Source organism: Bos indicus, chromosome 6 (assembly GCF_029378745.1).
Source record: "Bos indicus isolate NIAB-ARS_2022 breed Sahiwal x Tharparkar chromosome 6, NIAB-ARS_B.indTharparkar_mat_pri_1.0, whole genome shotgun sequence".
NCBI lineage: Eukaryota > Metazoa > Chordata > Mammalia > Artiodactyla > Bovidae > Bos > Bos indicus.
The window spans coordinates 91,519,144-91,537,422 of NC_091765.1; the positions used below are offsets into that span (position 1 = coordinate 91,519,144).

General features: G+C 39.3%; 2 protein-coding genes across 7 annotated transcripts in view; one reads left to right on the top strand and one right to left on the bottom strand.

Annotated features, from left to right (window-relative positions):
* Nucleotides 1-1,056: 1,056 nt before the first annotated feature.
* CXCL9 (C-X-C motif chemokine ligand 9) lies at nucleotides 1,057-5,932 on the bottom strand. The gene is made up of 4 exons (XM_019962941.2): nucleotides 5,781-5,932; nucleotides 4,295-4,421; nucleotides 2,768-2,852; nucleotides 1,057-1,335 (listed from the first exon to the last, which is right to left on the bottom strand). Exons 1-4 carry the CDS (start codon nucleotides 5,839-5,841, stop codon nucleotides 1,231-1,233), a joined length of 378 nt encoding a protein of 125 aa, XP_019818500.1. The 5' UTR covers nucleotides 5,842-5,932; the 3' UTR covers nucleotides 1,057-1,230.
* A 906-nt stretch (nucleotides 5,933-6,838) lies between these two features.
* ART3 (ADP-ribosyltransferase 3 (inactive)) overlaps nucleotides 6,839-18,279 on the top strand; it is a 143,750-nt gene continuing 132,309 nt past the window's right edge. Inside the window, exon 1 of one of the 6 annotated variants that reach the window (XM_070791613.1) lies at nucleotides 6,839-6,860. Coding sequence is in view for 4 of the 6 variants with exons in the window: in XM_070791608.1 (XP_070647709.1) it covers nucleotides 8,234-8,353 (120 nt within the window). In the remaining 2 variants the exon portion in view is untranslated. Of the gene's footprint in view, nucleotides 6,861-7,024; nucleotides 8,354-18,279 lie in introns of those variants that run through there. The other 5 variants (XM_070791608.1, XM_019962983.2, XM_019962982.2 and 2 more) reach the window with 5 other exon arrangements.

Consider the following 18,279-nt stretch of genomic DNA (forward strand, 5'->3'; position numbering starts at 1 on the left):
AAAAAGAAAAAAGAAAAAAAACAAGGATGTTGCATCACCCTCAGTCCTTGAAGTGATAACGGCCTGAAGATAATGAATAAAAGATGTTACCAGGGTTAGACTACATGGAGTAGCCAATTAACTCCTCCTGCTTTGAGGAGGTCTATTGTCCTCCTACCTGTAACAACTGCAATTAGGAAATGATTCAAAACCTAGTTCCACAGTATATTAGGCATGGTGGCAGATTCAGGGAAATAAACTGTGCCCCCTGCCCTCAAGGAGCTGACAATCTTGTTGGAGAATTAAAATGAACAAGTGAAAAAATAGTTAGAAAGCAATGAAGTGCTCACCTGTATGGTGTTGAACACCAGTGAAATAGGAGTCTTAAAAAAATCCAAGTGGAAAGATTCTGTTGCCGAGGCAGGATGAAAATGACCCTTGAAGACTGGATCAAGTGAGTATGTGTGAGGGGAAGGAGATATTTCCATGGGCTGTTGGGGGAAGAGTGAGAAAGCTGTAGACCCAGGTGAGGCAGGATGTGACCTGTGTGGTAGAGGGGGTGGACACTGAACCGTGGGAGGATGGTGAGGAGCTGGCTTGACTGAAGCAAAGGGAACAGGAAGGAATGAAGCGGTCAGCGTGGGCAGGCGAGATGGAGTCACACGGCCTCAACACCAGATGGAAGGTTCTGAAAGCCAAGTGCTAGGGGTCTTCAGTGGTGACGCACCCCCACCCCCAAGAGAAATAACCGGCATGAATCTCTCAGATACACTGTATATGAGGCCCACAGGCTGATGCAAATACAGCAGCTTGGCAAGGCCCAGCTCGACACCAAACTGCTTTGCTTGCCAGCACGCTGCCAGGCTGGGGGCCTGCTGACCTGGGCCTCAGGATATTCTCTGGAGGCCTGGGAAGCCTGCAGCTGCTCTCCCGGGCAGCTGCTGTGTGTGGGCCGTAGCTGTGAGGACATTTGTCCAGATGTGGGTGTTGCTAAGACTGTGGGCTTAAGTATGAGGAAATTCAGAGGTCGGAGGTGGAAGAACAAAGACAAACTATAGCCTCTAACAACTGTTCACATTTGGATTTTGAAAAGCGATTTTCTAGATTTAATTACAATTACACAATAATGTTTTAAATTTTCTAGTCAGATCAACAAGCTTTTGTATTAAGATGCCATCCCTTTCAGGAATTATTTCAGTTAGTTAAAAAGAACCTGTTTTAACACAAGATAGTGGTTGGTGAAGTGGGAGCTCATGTAGTCTTCTTTTGAGAAGGACGTTGAGATCTTTTAACTTTTGGAACTTTCTTGGTTTTTTTATATTTTTTCCCTTTCCTTTGCTTTTTCTTTTGGTTGACCTGTGAGGAGACAGCAAAAACAAACAAACAAACAAACAAACCGGGGGGTTAGTGTTTCTCTATCTTACCATTTTTCCTTCCTTATATTATATTTGGACTCTCCAGACTGTGGTCTTTATTCATCCTCATAACCAGTTTAAAGTTGCATCACTCTCAGAGAGGCTCCTTTTGATTCTATTTCAGTTATTTCGATGAAGAAGCAATAGCCTTCTAACTGGTTTTCTTTTGCCCATTTTCTTGGCTACCCCCACTCCAACCTTGCTTATGACCAACCTCTACCAACTGTGGGGCTTCCCAGGTGGCACAGTGGTAAAGAATCTGCCTGCCAATGCAGGAGATGCAAGAGACCTGGGTTCAGTCTCTGGGTTGGGAAGATCCCCTGGAGTAGGAAGTGGCAACCCACTCCAGTATTCTTGCCTGAAAAATTCCATGGACAGAGGCGCCTGGCGGGCTACAGTCCATGGGGTTGCAAAGAGTCAGACACGACTGAATGACTATTGTTTTCTGAGAGGTTGGATTATCATCCAATTTTTACAGACAAGGAGATGGAGGCTTGGAGTGGGTGACTTGGCCAAAGTTGCACAGCTGGTATGTGCCAGAACTGCTCCTCTGTCAGAGTCCAGAAACAAGTTCCTATCTACATATGCTGTGGCCCTCTTCGAACTTAACCCCTCAACATTTCAAACAGGATTCCTCTGGCTTTGTCCTGGTCTACTTTTCTACCTCAGTCCCTTCACTCCCTCCACACAAACTCAAGCCATATTAATTAAGGTTCCCTGAGCACAGTGAGCTCTCTTATGATTCTAGTCTTTTTTTTACATGCTGTCCTTACCCTCCCAGTGAACTACTTATCCTTCAAGATCCAAATCAAATCACCTGATATGAAAAGTCTTCCTTAACACCTTCTTGTCCCCACTCCTTTGGCAAAGTTAATTACTCTTTTCTCTATTATCTTCAAGATTCTTGTACATACCTTTATTTTATATTTTCCATGTTGTACTATAATTAATTGTCAGAGAATCTGCTACAGCAGGAAGGGACTTTATCTCATTACCTTTTTTTTGTTGTTGTTTTTTGGCTATGCTATGAGATAGTTCCCTGACCAGGGATTGAACCTGGGCCCTGGCAGTGAAAGTGTTGAGTCCTAACCACTGGGCCACCAGGGAATTCCCTATCCTCGCGATCTACCATTCAATATGTATGTACTATATTGGATAAGAAAGACAAGCTCCCTACCCACATGGAACACACATTCTAGTGGAAGAGACAGACAAGTGATACCATAAGCAGGAATACAATTCCACATTGTAGGGGAAAAAAATGGTAGCACAATAACATGAATGAAAAATGTAACCTTAAAGGCACTCCATAATTCTTTGACTTCCAAAGTTAACTTCTAAAAGAAAGAAAATTTTGTTTCTTTTTCACCCACCTGTTTCTCCCACTCTTTAATCAGTTCTTTTACTTCTGGTAAATCTGGGTTTAGGCAGGCTTCATTCCCATTCTTCATTGTAGCACTACCAAAGAAACAGCAACAAGTTTTTTTTTGTTTTACTTTTAATGATTCAAATGCTTTCTCTTATCCACAGAATTCAATTCCCCAATTAAAATATATTTGTAGCATCTGGGACTTCGGTCTTTTTCCTGCCTTTTCATTTTTTTAAGTGACTGGGGGGACTTAGATACATTTCTAGGATAGCACATAACCCTAAATTTAAAAAATCCAACAGATGTATGCAAAGGGAGAACTTATATCTAAAGATAATATTGGTTCTGTTATGCTGGAAAAAGCTATTTATGTTTAAATGAAAACATAAAATAGAAAAGTTGTGAATATATCTACTTTCCTCCCAAACAAGGAAAATGAGCATGAATTTTACTAAATTTTCTAGTAAAACAACTTAAAACATAATAAAATGTTTTCCTAAGACAAGATTAATGGACTGGTTGAATTTTTAAAATTCCATCAGACTCCCCAGGAATAATTTAACGACTTTTTTCTTTAATTTCTGACTAATCTAAGAATAAAAGGAGTCATTCTATACATCATCCTTGATTTAGGCTTCAAAAAAATTTAAAATATGCATATCTTTAACCTAGCCTGGAATTCTAGGCTCCCTGTATCTCAGATGGTAAAGAATTCTCCTGCAATGCGGCAGCCCAGGTCAGGAAGATCCCTAGTTCTCCAGTATTCTTGCCTGGAGAATTTCATGGGCAGAGGAGCCTAGTGGGGTACTGTCCCTGGGGTCACAAAGACTCAGACACGACTGAGTGAATAACACACACATCTTTAACCTACCAATTCTAATCTCTAGAAAAATATTAATATAGGAGAGAATTAAATAATATTGATACAGTAACTATTTTTAATAGCAAAAAAATTGACCTACATTTAGGTTTGGTCATATACATTATGGTACGTGCATATAATAGAATAAAATTTGGTTATTAAAAATGACATTATTAGCAAAAATGATGTTATTACACAAGACTTAATGACATGAAGAAAAGTTCATGATATAGAGCCAATGAAAAAAGCAGCTTACAAAAATGTATATGGTATATGATTTTGTTTTTGTGTACATATATTGTGTATATAAATATATGTATATGTACATATATGTTTTGTATCTATATATGTACACACAAAGCAAAAGTGTGTATATATACCAAGAGAATAACTGGATGGTAGAATTTAGAGAATTTTTAATTTCTTCTTTTGGGTAATTTACATTAAACATTTTCTTCAATGAACACATAATACTTTGGTAATATATCATCCTTGGTTCCTTATCTCTACCAGAAATTGCTTATTTTTTCAAGAAGAAAAGAAAGAAGTATACCAGATTTACGGAGGGGCAACCATCTGCATTTTAAGTGTCTGAATGGGCAAGTATTCCCAGGGTAGTACTCACATTAAATTTAATGCTGGATATGTGTTGAATGAGTTTTTACTTACATGATTTCAGTTTTCTCACAAGAAGGGCTTGGAGCAAATTGTTTAAGGTCCTTTAAGGATTTTGGATGGATCATCCCTTGGCTGGTGTTGATGCAGGAACAGCGTCCATTCCTTATTGCTGGAACTCCTAAGGGAAAAACAAAGGGTAGAAAACATCAATTGAAATATATGTCTTCATTTTGGTGATCCACCAAAATGATACATTTGACTTAGTAATGATTATTACTATCATCTACTGAGTGTCTTTCAATCATTACCACAAGATTTTGAAGTAGGTGTTATCTCCTTGGTGTTATATCCATGGGATTCTCCAGGCAAGAATACTGAAGTGGGTAGCCATTCCCTTCTCCAAGGGTTCTTCTTACTGGGAGAATCCCATGGACAGAAGAGCCTGGCGGGCTACAGTCCATCGGGTCTCAAAGAGTTGGACATGACTGAGGGACTAACACTTCCACTTGATATCATATTTTACAACCTTAGGAAAAGTGATTTTAAAAATATTCAATAAATGCCTATCATAGGTCAGATACATGTATACCTAATTCATGTGTGCTATGCAGATCATAGCTTCTCAAACACCTCCCAAAGCCATTTTTAATCTGACCTTAGTGTAATGAAGTTGGTGTTAGTTTCAATAAAAAGGTCTATTTATAGTAACTAATTACCACTAATCCTAATCTTCACTACTGCCTTGGTTTTCAGTAGTGCTTTAAACTTTCAAAAACTCTTTACACTATTTTCATTCCTTAATTTTTTCATTTAGTAGTAGGTAGAAAAAGCATAGTTATACAATCTCCATTTTACAGCTGAGGGAACTGAAGTCTAGAAAAGCTCATTAGAAAGAAAGGAAGGAAGGAAGGAAGGAAGAAAGAAAGAGTGAAGTTGCAAAAGAGTTGTAAAGTCCGACTCTTTGCAACCCCATGGACTGTAGCCTACCAGGCTCCTCCGTCCATGGGATTTTCCAGGCAAGAATACTGGAGTGGGTTGCCATTTCCTTCTCCAGGGGATCTTCCCCACCCAATGATCGAACCCAGGTCTCCTGCATTTCAGGCAGACGCTTTACCCTCTGAGCCACATTAGAAGCAGAAAAGCTCATTAATTTGCCACAAATAACAAAGGTAGTAAAGGTTGTTCCTGAGGAACAACCTCTCTGATTATCAGATACTTAATTGGTTAATCACAGACATACTTATCAACAAACTGTCAGGGTGGCAAAAATTATTGAGGAGACAAAGTCTCCCATCTCATTACCAAACAGTTCAACAAACATTTACTGAACACCTACTGCATGCCAGGAATTCACACATGTAGACTGAGAAGATTTGTATTTGACCTGGCAGGTCTATGCAAGATATGAACTTTGGATAACTGCCCACAAGTGACTCACATCACTTTCTGATGCATGCAAAGCAATGCAAGTCAAAAGGCTTTTATAGCAATTTACATCTCTGACTTTACCAACTTAATATAATTTATAATCCCTTACCTTGAACTCCAGTCAGAGTCAGGAAGATGATACCCAAAAAGAGAGGAGCACTTTTCTTCATATTGGTAGGGTGAAATCACTCCTGTGTTTGTTCTACTGAGTCACTCTTTTATTAGATTTTAAGCCCGAGAAAGTCTTTAGAGAACATGCTCTTTGAAATCATATTTATTTAGGAATCCATTTCCCTCCTAAAATCTGATTGGCTGGTGGTCTTAGCTGATCCAGCTAAACTGGCCACAAACTTAATTGTGCTAGGGGAAACCCTACTCTCCTATCCAAGGGAATTTCTGCATATTTTATTTCTTTCCATTTCACATAAATGGGTAGTTTATAGTAAGAGATGTGAAACCATCAGCATTAGCAGCCTTCAGCACACACAGCGGCTCACCTGGATGAGGGACAAGTTATATAATGAATATAATAAAATTATACAAGAAGGGTTGGAAATGTTTCCAGATGGAAAACATGAAAGTCCAGATAAGTAAAACACTCTTCAAATTTTCTTGCTATTTGTAGAATATCTTTATGTATAATATATGGCCATATTTTTTTTTTCTAATAATGCCTACCCAACAATCTTAAACTATCAAAATACATTAAAGGCATCTTAACTCAGGGACTAGGTAATTGTCTACTTTGGTAAGTTCATTTTGTTTTTATGTGATTTCTGCTAGGTATTATTATTATTTTTTAATGGTTAGATTAATTAGAATAATGGATTATTTGAAAACAGACAATTGGTACTACATTGAACTTAAAAACCTCTGTGTATCAAAGAAAATAATCAACAGGGTGAAAAAACAACCTATGGAATGGGAGCAAATAACTGCAAATCATACACCTGATAAGGAGTTTATATATATAACAACTTCTACAACAAAATCCAAATAGCCTGACTGAAAAATGTGCAGACTTGAATAAACATTTCTCTAAAGAAGATAAAAAATGGCCAATAAACACATGTATAAAGCTCGACATTACTAATTGAAAGTGAAAGTGCTAGTTGCTCAGTCCTGTCCGGCTCATTGTGACTCCACGGACTGTAGCCCGCCAGACTCCTCTGTCCATGGAATTCTCCAGGTGAGAATACTGGAGTGGGTAGCTATTCCCTTCTCGGGGGGGTTCTTCCTTATCCAGGAATCGAAACCTGGGTCTCCTGCATTTCAGGCAGATTCTTTATCAGGCCACGAGTTATTGTAATATCTAGGAATTTTTAGCACCCCAAGAACCGATTATTGTCCCCTTGAGGGCAACCCTTCCTCCCCCACATTGAGAATGCATGCTGCAGAGTGTGAGGGGAACAGATACCAGCATTTTCTGTTACATGATGCACATGTTGGAACTGGTTTCTAGACGGATTATTATGCTTAAATACAATGTTAAGAATTCTTTTTGAAGAAAACTTGTCGTGAACTTTGACACAGCTTATTCATTTGGTTTTGCTTAATTTTGGTAACAACTGTGACATGGGTAGGGTGGAGCTGGGTTCTGGTCCCAGCTTTGCTACTTGAGTATATGTGACAAAGTCTGTGAGCTTCACTTCCCTCAGCTGAGAAAACTGTTACTGATCTCACAGGCTGGTGAAATGAATGGCAACAAGGAATTTCAACTGCAAAATATCACAGAGACAGTGACCATTTTTTTTCTAGCAAAGAAAGTTATGTGGAAACTTCTTAGAATAAAGATCAAGGCCCAGAATGGTCTGCCCATGCCCACCTTCAAGTCTCTGCTTGCATCACTCTCTACTCCATCAGCTCTCCTTTTCTTCCTTCATTTCCTCAGAGGGGCGATGCTCCTTTCCTATCACACGGCTTTTACTCATGCTGTTCCCTGCCTGGCATGTGTACCTAACCTACCTCCCTACCCTACTGCTTACCTACCTTAGATTCTCAGGTTGGCATTTCCCCCGGGGAGACTTCCCTGATCTCCAGACTTGGTCGGGTCCCCCACCATGCCATTTCATGGCACTACGTGCCTCTTCTCATTCAAATGCCATGCAAGGCAATGTTATTAATACGTTATCAGCCATCTTATGCTTAACATCTCTCTTCCCACATGGCATTAGTGGTAAAGAACCGGCTTGCCAATGCAGGAGACTAAAAGAGGCGGGTTCAAATCCTGGGTCAGGAAGATCCCCTGGAGGAAGGCATAGCAACCCACTCCAGTATTCTTGACAGGAGAATCTCACGGACAGATGAGCCTGGACTCCAGTCCATAGCGTCTCAAAGAGTCAGACACCACTGAAGCGATTTAACATGCACCACCACTAGAACAAGGAAGGCTTGCGAGGGCCCACACCTGAGTGCGGTGTCGAGCACAGTGCCCGTAGGCATTCAGTTAACCAGCGCGCAGCTGCGAAGGAACCTGAGAGCAAACTGAGGCTCTGGCCCCGGCTGCGTCCTGCGCCTGCCTGCGAGGTGCAGCCGGGCTCTACAAGCGTGAGCGCACTGCGCATGCCCAGCCATTCAGCTTCCAGAACCTTCTGTGGGGAAGCATCTTGCGCCGCTCGTGGCCGTGTTGGGTGTTTCTGCTACCTCCGCTGCTCCCTGCCGAGAGGCCCGTCGAGAGGAAAGGTAGTGGTCGTGCGCCTCGGATCTCTGCCCTGTCCCCGATTGTGTCCCCCTCTTCCAACCCGAGGGGGCCGCGCTTCCCCGGCGGACGCCGGGAGTGGGGTCGGGTTTGCAGCTTCAGCGCGTGGCTTCGGCTGAGGCCGCAGGGAACGTTGGCCTCGGAGGGGCCTGGTCATGGGGCGAAAGCCTAGGAGGGTCGTTCGGCCTTGGGCCTTGGTGACTGGGACAGAAGACTTCTGAACAAGAGGAGGGGGCGTTGGGGTCAGTGAGGAGTCACTCGATGCTATGTCGTATTTTTTTATCCGGAGGTGATAAACTTTCTCCGGGGCTTTAACGTGTTTGGCCTGAGGGCTGGACTCCCCGCCCTCAGAGTAGGCCCGTACCTCCCTTGTTTCCCAGGCCTCCTGTGGGAAATTGTCCCGAAAATTTTGTAAGAAAACATGTTTCTGACCGAAAAACCCCAGCGAAGCGGCATTTATGGCTCGATGGGGTATTTAGGAGAAACAGAAACCCAGAAGAGGACCTTTCTGGCAGTTCTCACAGCCTTGGGAAGGGAGCCAAGGATTTTCAAAGCCTTCGAAACCAATAGATAATTCCCAGTTTCCCTTTGGATAGAGTTTTAACCTCTTTTGAGTCGGAAAAAACCTCCAGTTCCTGTCCCCGGGGGGAGGAGGGTGCAGGGGGAACCAAGTGCTGTGTCAGCCTCCCGAGCAGAGCAGCGTTTTGTCTTCACATGTGCTTGCCCGCCTCCCACTTCCGCCTGTTTGGTTATGGGGTCAGTGTGGTCTGTTTAATTATATGCCCAGTGTGACCGTGCCGGAGTGAAAATCTGAGTCTTCCCTTTTACTTTGAAAGCAGAAGCAGGTTTCTCTCATAGTGAAACTCCCCAGGCCTTTTTGAATTTCTCTCAGTGTGGACTTCCCCTCCTCTCAGCAGCTATTAAAGGATGCTTACTTGAAAAGAGTTTATTTCTTGAAAGTCTCTGCAGCCCCTACTTAGCGTTCTGATTTTTCCTTTCCTCCCTATGCAGGGAGTCATTCCTTTTAAAATATTATAGTATGCCTGCAAGCACATCATAGTCGGTGGGGGCTGTGGTGGGATTCAAGTCCTGTCTGCATTCTCAGGTTAACAGAAAGGAACACGTTCTTCCTTTAATGATCTTAACATCTGGCCTCCTGTTTATATGTTTTATCTAAAGTTTACGGACTGGATTAAATATGTGAATAAATTGTCTTGAGATGGAATGTAAGTGCATCATTTAAAGGACAGCTGCAGATGAATGCTGGCAATAACATAACATTTTTGCTCTATGACTTTTGGCAAGTCAGCTTATAGTCTGCTGAAACATAACCACAGTGGTTGAAGCTGCTGTGTGACTTGAAAAAAAGTTATCCTGAAAAGGAAGAAAATATCTTTGTTTAAAATAACCATATTTCTTTGAAGTGATTGACATTAAGATTGCTTATCTAAGTAACTTTAGAAGAGGAAAACAGTCCGTGTTCTTGGAAACCCTTCGTTTGCTGTTCATCGTTTATTTCATCAAGCTTTTATGATTATTCTAGGACATAAATATGAACAATAATCTCTGCCCTTAAAGAACTCAGTTTAGTGAAAGAAAGCAGCATATAAACTAGCAATTACTGCAGAAGTGGTACGATAAAGCGTTGTACACAAGTTATTGGAAGTGCAGAGAAGGTCACAACTTTGGCTCATGGCTTCAAATCACAGTTGTTTAAATTAGGTCTGGAAGAGAGCTTTGGTTGGAATTAGTTACTCAGAGAAGGTGGGAGGCATGAAAAAGTATGCTAAGTTTTAGAAACTGGAAAAACTTCAAGAACTTTGATAAGGGTGAAGGGTAGAGTGATAACAGGGGAGTGGCGAGCAATGAGGCTAGAAATGTAGCAGGATCTAGAGGATGAAGGCCCTTGTAAATCCTTGTGGTGAGGACAAGTTGAAGGATTTTACCAAGGAAGTGACATGAGAACATTCACAAACACATGCACACACACATACACCTATGTCTACATCTGACTCTTGTCACTAAACAATATCATTTTACGTAAACATTTCCCAGTATCTATGTAGTTTATACGATTTAAAATGCTTCCTTTTATTTGTAGTCTGTTTATTCTCCGTGCTGGACTGAGCAGTTTCTGTTGTTTCTGTAATCAGTTCAGTCACGTCCAACTCTTTGCGACCTCATGGACTGCAGCACGCCAGGCTCCCCTGTCAATCACCAACTCCTGGAGCTTGCTCAAACTCATGTCCACTAAGTCGGTGATGCCATCCAACCATCTCATCCTCTGTCATCCCCTTCTCCTGCCTTCAATCTTTCCCACCATCAGGGTCTTTTCCAATGAGTTAATTCTTTGCATCAGGTGGCCAAAGTATTGGAGTTTCAGCGTCAGTCCTTCCAATGAATATTCAGGACTGATTTCCTTTAGGGTTGACTGGCTTGATCTCCTTGTTGTCCAAGGGACTCTCAAGAATCTTCTCCAGCACCACAGTTCAAAGGCATCAATTCTTCAGCATTCAGCTTTCTTTATGGTCCAACTCTCACATCCATACATGGCTAGTGGAAAAACCTTTTGACTGTACAGACTTTTGTCAGCAAAGTAATGTCTCTGCTTTTTAATATGCTGTCTAGGTTGGTCATAGCTTTTCTTCCAAGGAGCAAGCGTCTTTTAATTTCATGGCTGCAGTCACCATCTGCAGTGGTTTTGGAGTCCAAGAAAATAAAGTCGGTCACTGTTTGCATTGTTTCCCCATCTATTTGCCATAAAGTGATGGGACCAGATGCCATGATCTTAGTTTTCTGAATGTTGAGTTTTAAACCAGCTTTTTTACTCTCTTCTTTCACCTTCAGCAAGAGGCTGTTCAATTCCTCTTTGCTTTCTGCCATAAGGGTGGTATCATCTGCATATCTGAGGTAATTGCTATTTCTCCCTCTAGTCTTGATTCCAGCTTGTGCTTCTTCCAGCTCAGCATTTTGCATGATATACTCTGCATGTAAGTTAAATAAGCAGGGTGACAATATACAGCCTTGACATACTTCTTTCCCAATTTGGAACCAGTCTGTTATGCCATGTCTGGTTCTAACTGTTGCTTCTTGACCTGCATACAGATTTCTCAGGAGGCAGGTAAAGTGGTCTGGTATTCCCATCTCTTGAAGAATTTTCAAGAGATGTTTGTTGTGATCCACACAGTCAAAGGCTTTAGCGTAGTCAGTAAAGTGGAAGAAGATATAATAGGGGTACTCTTATTTTTTTCAGAGATTTTACTTTCTTGGGATATTTTCTTTCTTTAGAAGCTTAGACACAAAGATTAAAAACATTTTTATATCTTTTGAAACAATCTGACAGTAAGACTGGACTGATTTTGTAATATCTTCATCAGTGTGTAGATATACCAGTTTCCCAATTCCCTTGTCATTTCATTTACTTTTGTTAGTTTAATGTATGAAACTCAAGATCAGAGCTTATTTCAGTTTTTTTTTTTTTTTTTACTTATTGACATTTTAGTTTGTATTGGCTTAATTTCTGCATCATCTATATTGTGAGGAACAGTTGTCAAGTGGAGTCAGGATATTAACATTATAAATGTATGTCATTTCTTTACAGACTTTGAATAGGAAGATCTAATCCATTTGTAGTTAAAATACTTGCTTTTTATATTTTGTTGCCTTCATTTCTTGCATAATTTTTTCAAAGTGTGACATGTTATATGAGCTGAATTGTGTCCCTGAAAATTCATATGTTGAAGTTCTAACTGCCAGTACCTCAGAATGTGACTTTATTTAGAGATAGGATCTTTAAAGAGATAATTAATTTAAAATGGGATCATTAGGATGGTTCCTAAACCATTATGACTAGTGTCCTTATTAGAAGAGATGAGGATGCAGAGAGGTACAGGAAAGACCACGTGAAGAAGACACGAGGAGGAGATGGCCATCAGCAAGCTAAGGAGAGAAATTTCAGAAGAAGCCAACCCTACGACTCCTTGGTCTTGGACTTCCAGTATCCAGATTTGTGAGAAAATAAATTTCTATTGCTTAAGCTGCTCAGTGTGTGATCTTTTGTTATGACAGCTTTGGCTGAATAATACAACATACATACTGGAGGAAAAAAAAAAATATATATATATATATATATATAGAAGAGTGTACCGGTATGGCTCAGTGACTTTTAACAGAGTGTCGGTAGTATGACAGTACCCTTCCCAGCTTCCCCAAAGGTAACTTGTATCTTAGGTGAGTTTTGTCTATTTTTGAACTATATAAATGGCATTATATGATATGTTTTTAGTGCCTTATTTCTTTCTCTAAATATTATATTTTTGAGATTCATTCATGTTATGTGTGGAGGAGTTTGTTCATTTTATTTTTTATAATATTCTGTTGTATGACTTACAATGGGGTGTACATCCAGTTGACGGACATTTTGATTGTTTCCCATTTGGTGTTATGAGCATTCTTGTGTGCATCTTTTGGTCCACACGTATATGCATTTCTCTTGAGTGCATCATTGGGAGTGGAATTGCTAGTTCATAGTGTGTATATATATTCAGTTTAAGAAGTCATACCAATTTATGCTTCCACTGTTAGTGAGTGAATGAGAGTTTCATTGACCCTCCATCCTCATATATATTTCATCAGGCTCAATGTTTTTTTCTTAGTTTTTATGCTTTTAATGATTTAGAAGTGTTTCATTATTATAAAATACTGATTTTTATTTCTATAAAATAGAGATTGTCCATAATTGATTGTTTCAAACTATGAATTATTGCCTGATATAGTGTGAATTTAAGTTACTTGATCTCTAAATTAATACCTAACTTTCCCACCGAAGTTTGTTAGTGATTTTTCTCTGTTGCAATCAGCGACTGGGGCTAGAGTCATCTGAAGGCTTTACTGGACTGGATGTCCAAAATGACATCACAGGTCTTATCCGTGTAACTTCTTTCTTCAGCGGTATAGTCCTGGCTGTTAAATGGCTCCTGAAGACTCCTCCATGTGGCTTGCCTCTCCAGCACTATAGTTTAGGTGGTGGTGACTCCACTGCTCCTCTTCTCTCTTCTTCGCTATGTAATCACTTTTGCCAGTGTTCTCTGTTTTGTCATAGTTTCAGTTCATTGTCTAGTGTCCTTTCTCTTTGGTCTGAAGGACTCCCTTTAGCATTTCTTGTCAGGCGAGTCTAATAGCAGTGAACTCCCGTAGTTTCTGTTATCTGGAAATGCTTTTATTTCTCCTTCATTCTTAAAAGATAGTTTTGCCAGATTTAGAATTTTTGATTGACAGAATTTTTTTTCTTTCAGAATTTAAAATACGTCACCTCTCAGCATTCTGGTCTCCATGGCTTTTGATGAGAAGTTGACTATTAATCTTATTAATGATACTTTGTATATGATGAATCACTTCTCAGTGCTTTCAAGATTCTCTCTCATTGGTGAGAATTTGATTATTATCTATCTCTTTCAGTTTATCCTGCTTGAAGTGCACTGAACTTCTTGGATGTGTAGACTCATGTGTTCTGCTAGATTTGGGAAATTTTTGGTCATTATTTCTACAAATACTCTTTCTATCCCTTTCTCTTTTCTCCTTCTGGGACTTGCGTTGTATTACTTTATTTTATGGTATTCCATAGGTCCCTTAGGCTCTGTTCACTTTTTTCCATTCTTTTTTTTTTCTTGCTCCTCAGATGCAGTAATTTCAATTGACTTACTTTCAAATTTGCTAAGTCTTTCTTCTGCTGGCTCAAAAATGCTGATAAACCCCTCTAGTGAATTTTTCATTTCAGTTTTTTACTTTTCAGCTCCAGAATTTGTATTTGGCTCCTTTTTGTAATTTCTGTCTCTATTGATACACTCATTTTCTTCACACAGCATTTTTCCCAGTTTCCTTTTATTCTTTGTACATGATTTCCTTTAGCTCTTTGAGCATATTTTAAGGTGGTTGATTTAAAATCTTTGTCTAGTAAGTCCCATGAATGTCTGGGTTTCTTCAGGAATGGTTTTTCGTCAGTTCTTCCTTTTTGAAAGGGCTGTATTTTGTGTTTTGTGTTTCTTTGTATGCCTTTCTTGTTGAAAACTAGACATTCTGAGTATAGTAGGAACTCTGAAAATCTAATTCTCTCACTTGATGACTGAAACCATCCATTTGTTTCTTTACCAAGTATTTTTGCAAAGTGGGTATTCTTTGTTATATGTAGTCACTGAAATTTGTTTACTTGTGTTGTGGTCAACTAGTGACCTGACATGACTTTATAAATGTAGGTCAAGACAAGTAGAATGACATACAAAGTGTGCTCATGTATGTTAGGATAAATTTTATCCAAAATGAATTTCAGGAAGTTATCTTAGAGATCTGAATTAAAGTTGAATTCCAGATATTACTTTTGAATTTCTTTTCTCAAAATGAGATTAGATTGCATCCTTTGCAATATATACTAAATTTATATGGGAAATAAGTGAATATTTTCTTTTGCATGTCAGTGCCCATAACCACGGAGAAGGCAATGGCACCCCACTCCAGTACTCTTGCCTGAAAAATCCCATGGACGGAGGAGCCTGGTAGGCTGTGGTCCATGGGGTCGCTAAGAGTCGGACACGACTGAGCAGCTTCACTTTCACTTTTCACTTTCATGCATTGGAGAAGGAAATGGCGACCCACTCCAGTGTTCTTGCCTGGAGAATCCCAGGGGTGGGGGATCCTGGTGGGCTGACATCTCTGGGGTCGCACAGAGTTGGATACTACTGAAGTGACTTAGCAGCAGCCCATAACCTAAAACCATTCCCTTTTAATTCCATCACTTGTTGGTACCTCAAGTCAGAATCTAAGTGGTATAATTTTGAAAATGTTCTTGGTTTACACCTTGCAGGCTCAAGAGGATCTGGAAGTCTTGAAATAGAGGAAGTAGCAGATGTGACAGAAGTTAGCTTTGGGGAACTAAGAGCACCTTTTGTATTGTACTATAGTACCCAAAATTTCAAACTTGATTTTAAAATAAAACATATACTCTCTTGAAACAAACAATGCCTGTTATGTTAGTAGGAAGCAAATATTAATATATAGCATTTATGCTAAGGCTTACTCTGAAAACTTCCTTATCCTATCTTTGAGAATTTCTACAGCAAGCCAAGATGATTGTATAAACTTTGTTTTTTTTTTGTAGTTTTTATTAAAAAAGGAATGTTGCTGATTTCCAGATTACAAAATTGGGTGTTTCAAACTGTATTTGCTACTCATTCCAAGATTCAAATATATTTCTCCTGGTATGTGCTCCCAGTTGAAAATTATGATCTAACATTTCAACTAATGTTATAGTGTCTGTCACTGTGAATATATCTTGTCTGTCTTTTCTCCTCTGGTATTTGTGGTATTTGTTAGTCAGGCTTTGTGGTTGCTGATGTGTAATTTGTGAAAATTCATTTATTACTTTAATTGTGAATTTTTTAAATTGGAGTATAGTTACTTTACAATTTTGTTAGGTGAATTTTTATTTTGAGTCATTTAGTTAGATGTAATGCATTGTGTTATTACTCATAATTCTGTTTCTACCAAAATGTATAATTCCAATTTAATTAGGTTCTGTTTTTATGTTCTAAAACACAGATGAGATACTTCAGTAAATGATGGTCTTTGACTTGGAATTTTATTTTCTATCTCAATCCATTCTTTCCCTGCAAGCTAAATAATTGTTTTACTTAGTCCTAAAGTATGGTGAGCTATTTACAGAGGTCTTTGTGTGTATATGAATGGTGGCTGTCTACAGTGCTAATGCTGTGATTCTTGCTTCTTGACCAGGCTGAACTTCAGCAAGCTCCTCAATAAGAATTTCACTTAGAATTCTGTTTTCTTTGTCAAATCTTCCCTGAACACACCACAGCCCTAGGTCGTCTTTCCTTTTCCTCAGTAGCTCTTAAACTTAGTTTAGAATTTATTATGTTGACTGTCTTATCCTGCTCCCTTTAGAATTCCTTCTGAGTGATGATGAGCATCAGTTAGAGTGAGACAATGTAGATCCACATGCATTTCATTTTTTTGTACCTATTAGTCATCAGGAGGTATAATTGATCTGCATGATCTAAATTCAATAGCATAAATACTTACTCTTATGACTGTAATCAAAATTTTTAAAATGAATTGTTAAGGTAATTAAACAAGGAGGCCGTTAGATTGAGGTGGCTTTAGTGCCTTGGTAGCCTAAACCAGCAAACTAAAACCAGAGTCAGTACACTTGAATCTGAAAAAATGAAAACCAGTCAACTAGGTTTTCCCAAGTAAGGCAGCTGTTTAAGCTGTGGTCAATCGAATACTTTCCTTGCTTTGCTTCTGCATCTTCTCTGTAAAAACCTCAGCCCTAGCTCCTGTCAATGGAGTGTTTCTAACCAGCTTTGGTTTGGTGCTGCTTGATTTGAATTAATGTTTGCTCAAATAGACTTTTGAAAAATATGAATGTGTGTGCCTCAGTTTCCCTTTTAACAAGACTCTCTTTGTTTGTTGTATAGAAGCTTCCCAAACGCCTTCCAGGTACCACTATAAGGTGGATCTGGCTAGGTTAGGCTTCCCAGGTGGCTGAGTGGTAAAGAATCCACTTGTCATTGCAGGAGATGTGGGTTTGATCCCTTGGTCAGGAAGATCCCCTGAAGAAGGAAATGGCAACCCACTCCAGTGTTCTTGCCTGGCAACCCACTCCAGAATTCCATAGACAGAGGAGCCTGACAGGCTACTGTCCATAGAGTCACAAATGAGTCTGACATGACTTAGCAAATAAACAACAACCAAGCTAGACTACATATTGTTCTGCCTCTGTTTATGGTTGACTTCGTTACTATGTGGGCTTTTCTTAATAAAACAAAATTAACAAGATGAGAAGTCCAGTTACCTACACAATTTAGAATGGCACATTCATGATTTAGTCTCAATTTTACCCTTATTCATATAGGCAGAATATGACTTTGATCTCTTTATATCTCCTGTGATTGTAATAATATAAGCATTCTTTTATCCTGAGGAAAGTTAATATGTATCCCTGTAGTGTTTTAGTGATAACTTACATGTTCCTTTGAATTTAACACAAGATATTTCTACTAACTGTATGTAAGATGTTTATCACTTCCAACATAATAGATTTCTTTTTTCATCAGCATTATTTATAATACCAGTTATCTAAACATTAGTGTTTCCTACCTTTGATTGCTGGTGATATTTGGTTTATATATGTGCTTTTTTCCCACTGGAGTATAAAAATTTTAAGGTCAGATATCATGTTGTCTTTGTTGCCTCATTGGATCTTGAAGATAGTAGGTGCACAGTTCGTTAAGTTGAATTTGATTGAGTTGAGAATATGCCAGGAATCCATTTAGTCTCATATAGTAATCTGAAGGATGTCTTTAATTTCTAACAGCAAGTTTGTGCCCTCAGTGGTTCTAGAAGTTTTTTAAAAAGGTGGTATTATGGTTAATAGTTCAGATAGTCTTGAAATTCTAGGAATACCTTGGAAATAATGACTATTTATATCTCCTTTAGGGCCAGATCTTGAAGTCAGCTCAGGTTTCTAAATCCCTAGACTGCCAAATATGTCCAGAGTCATTTGCATGTAAGATTACCCAGATTGAAGTGTGTATATTGATGTCCCTGTGGCCTGAAGTGAATGTTCTGCAAACTGAAATGGTCTGTTCAAGGTCTTGAATGAATTAGTACACTCATGGATTTTAGCCATTTGGAGGTTGTTGAGCTCTCTGACAGTCTGGTAAAGGCTCCCTATATGTGTGCATTTGTATGTTTTGCTTATAATTTTAGGAAACTGTTGAGCCTTGAAAACCACACATACCAAGGTAAAAGTCTTCTGGGAATGATGGAGTTGGACAGACTCTTTAACTCTCCTTAAGATGAGATTGATGTTAAACTTTCTTCAATTTCTCCTTTTGTC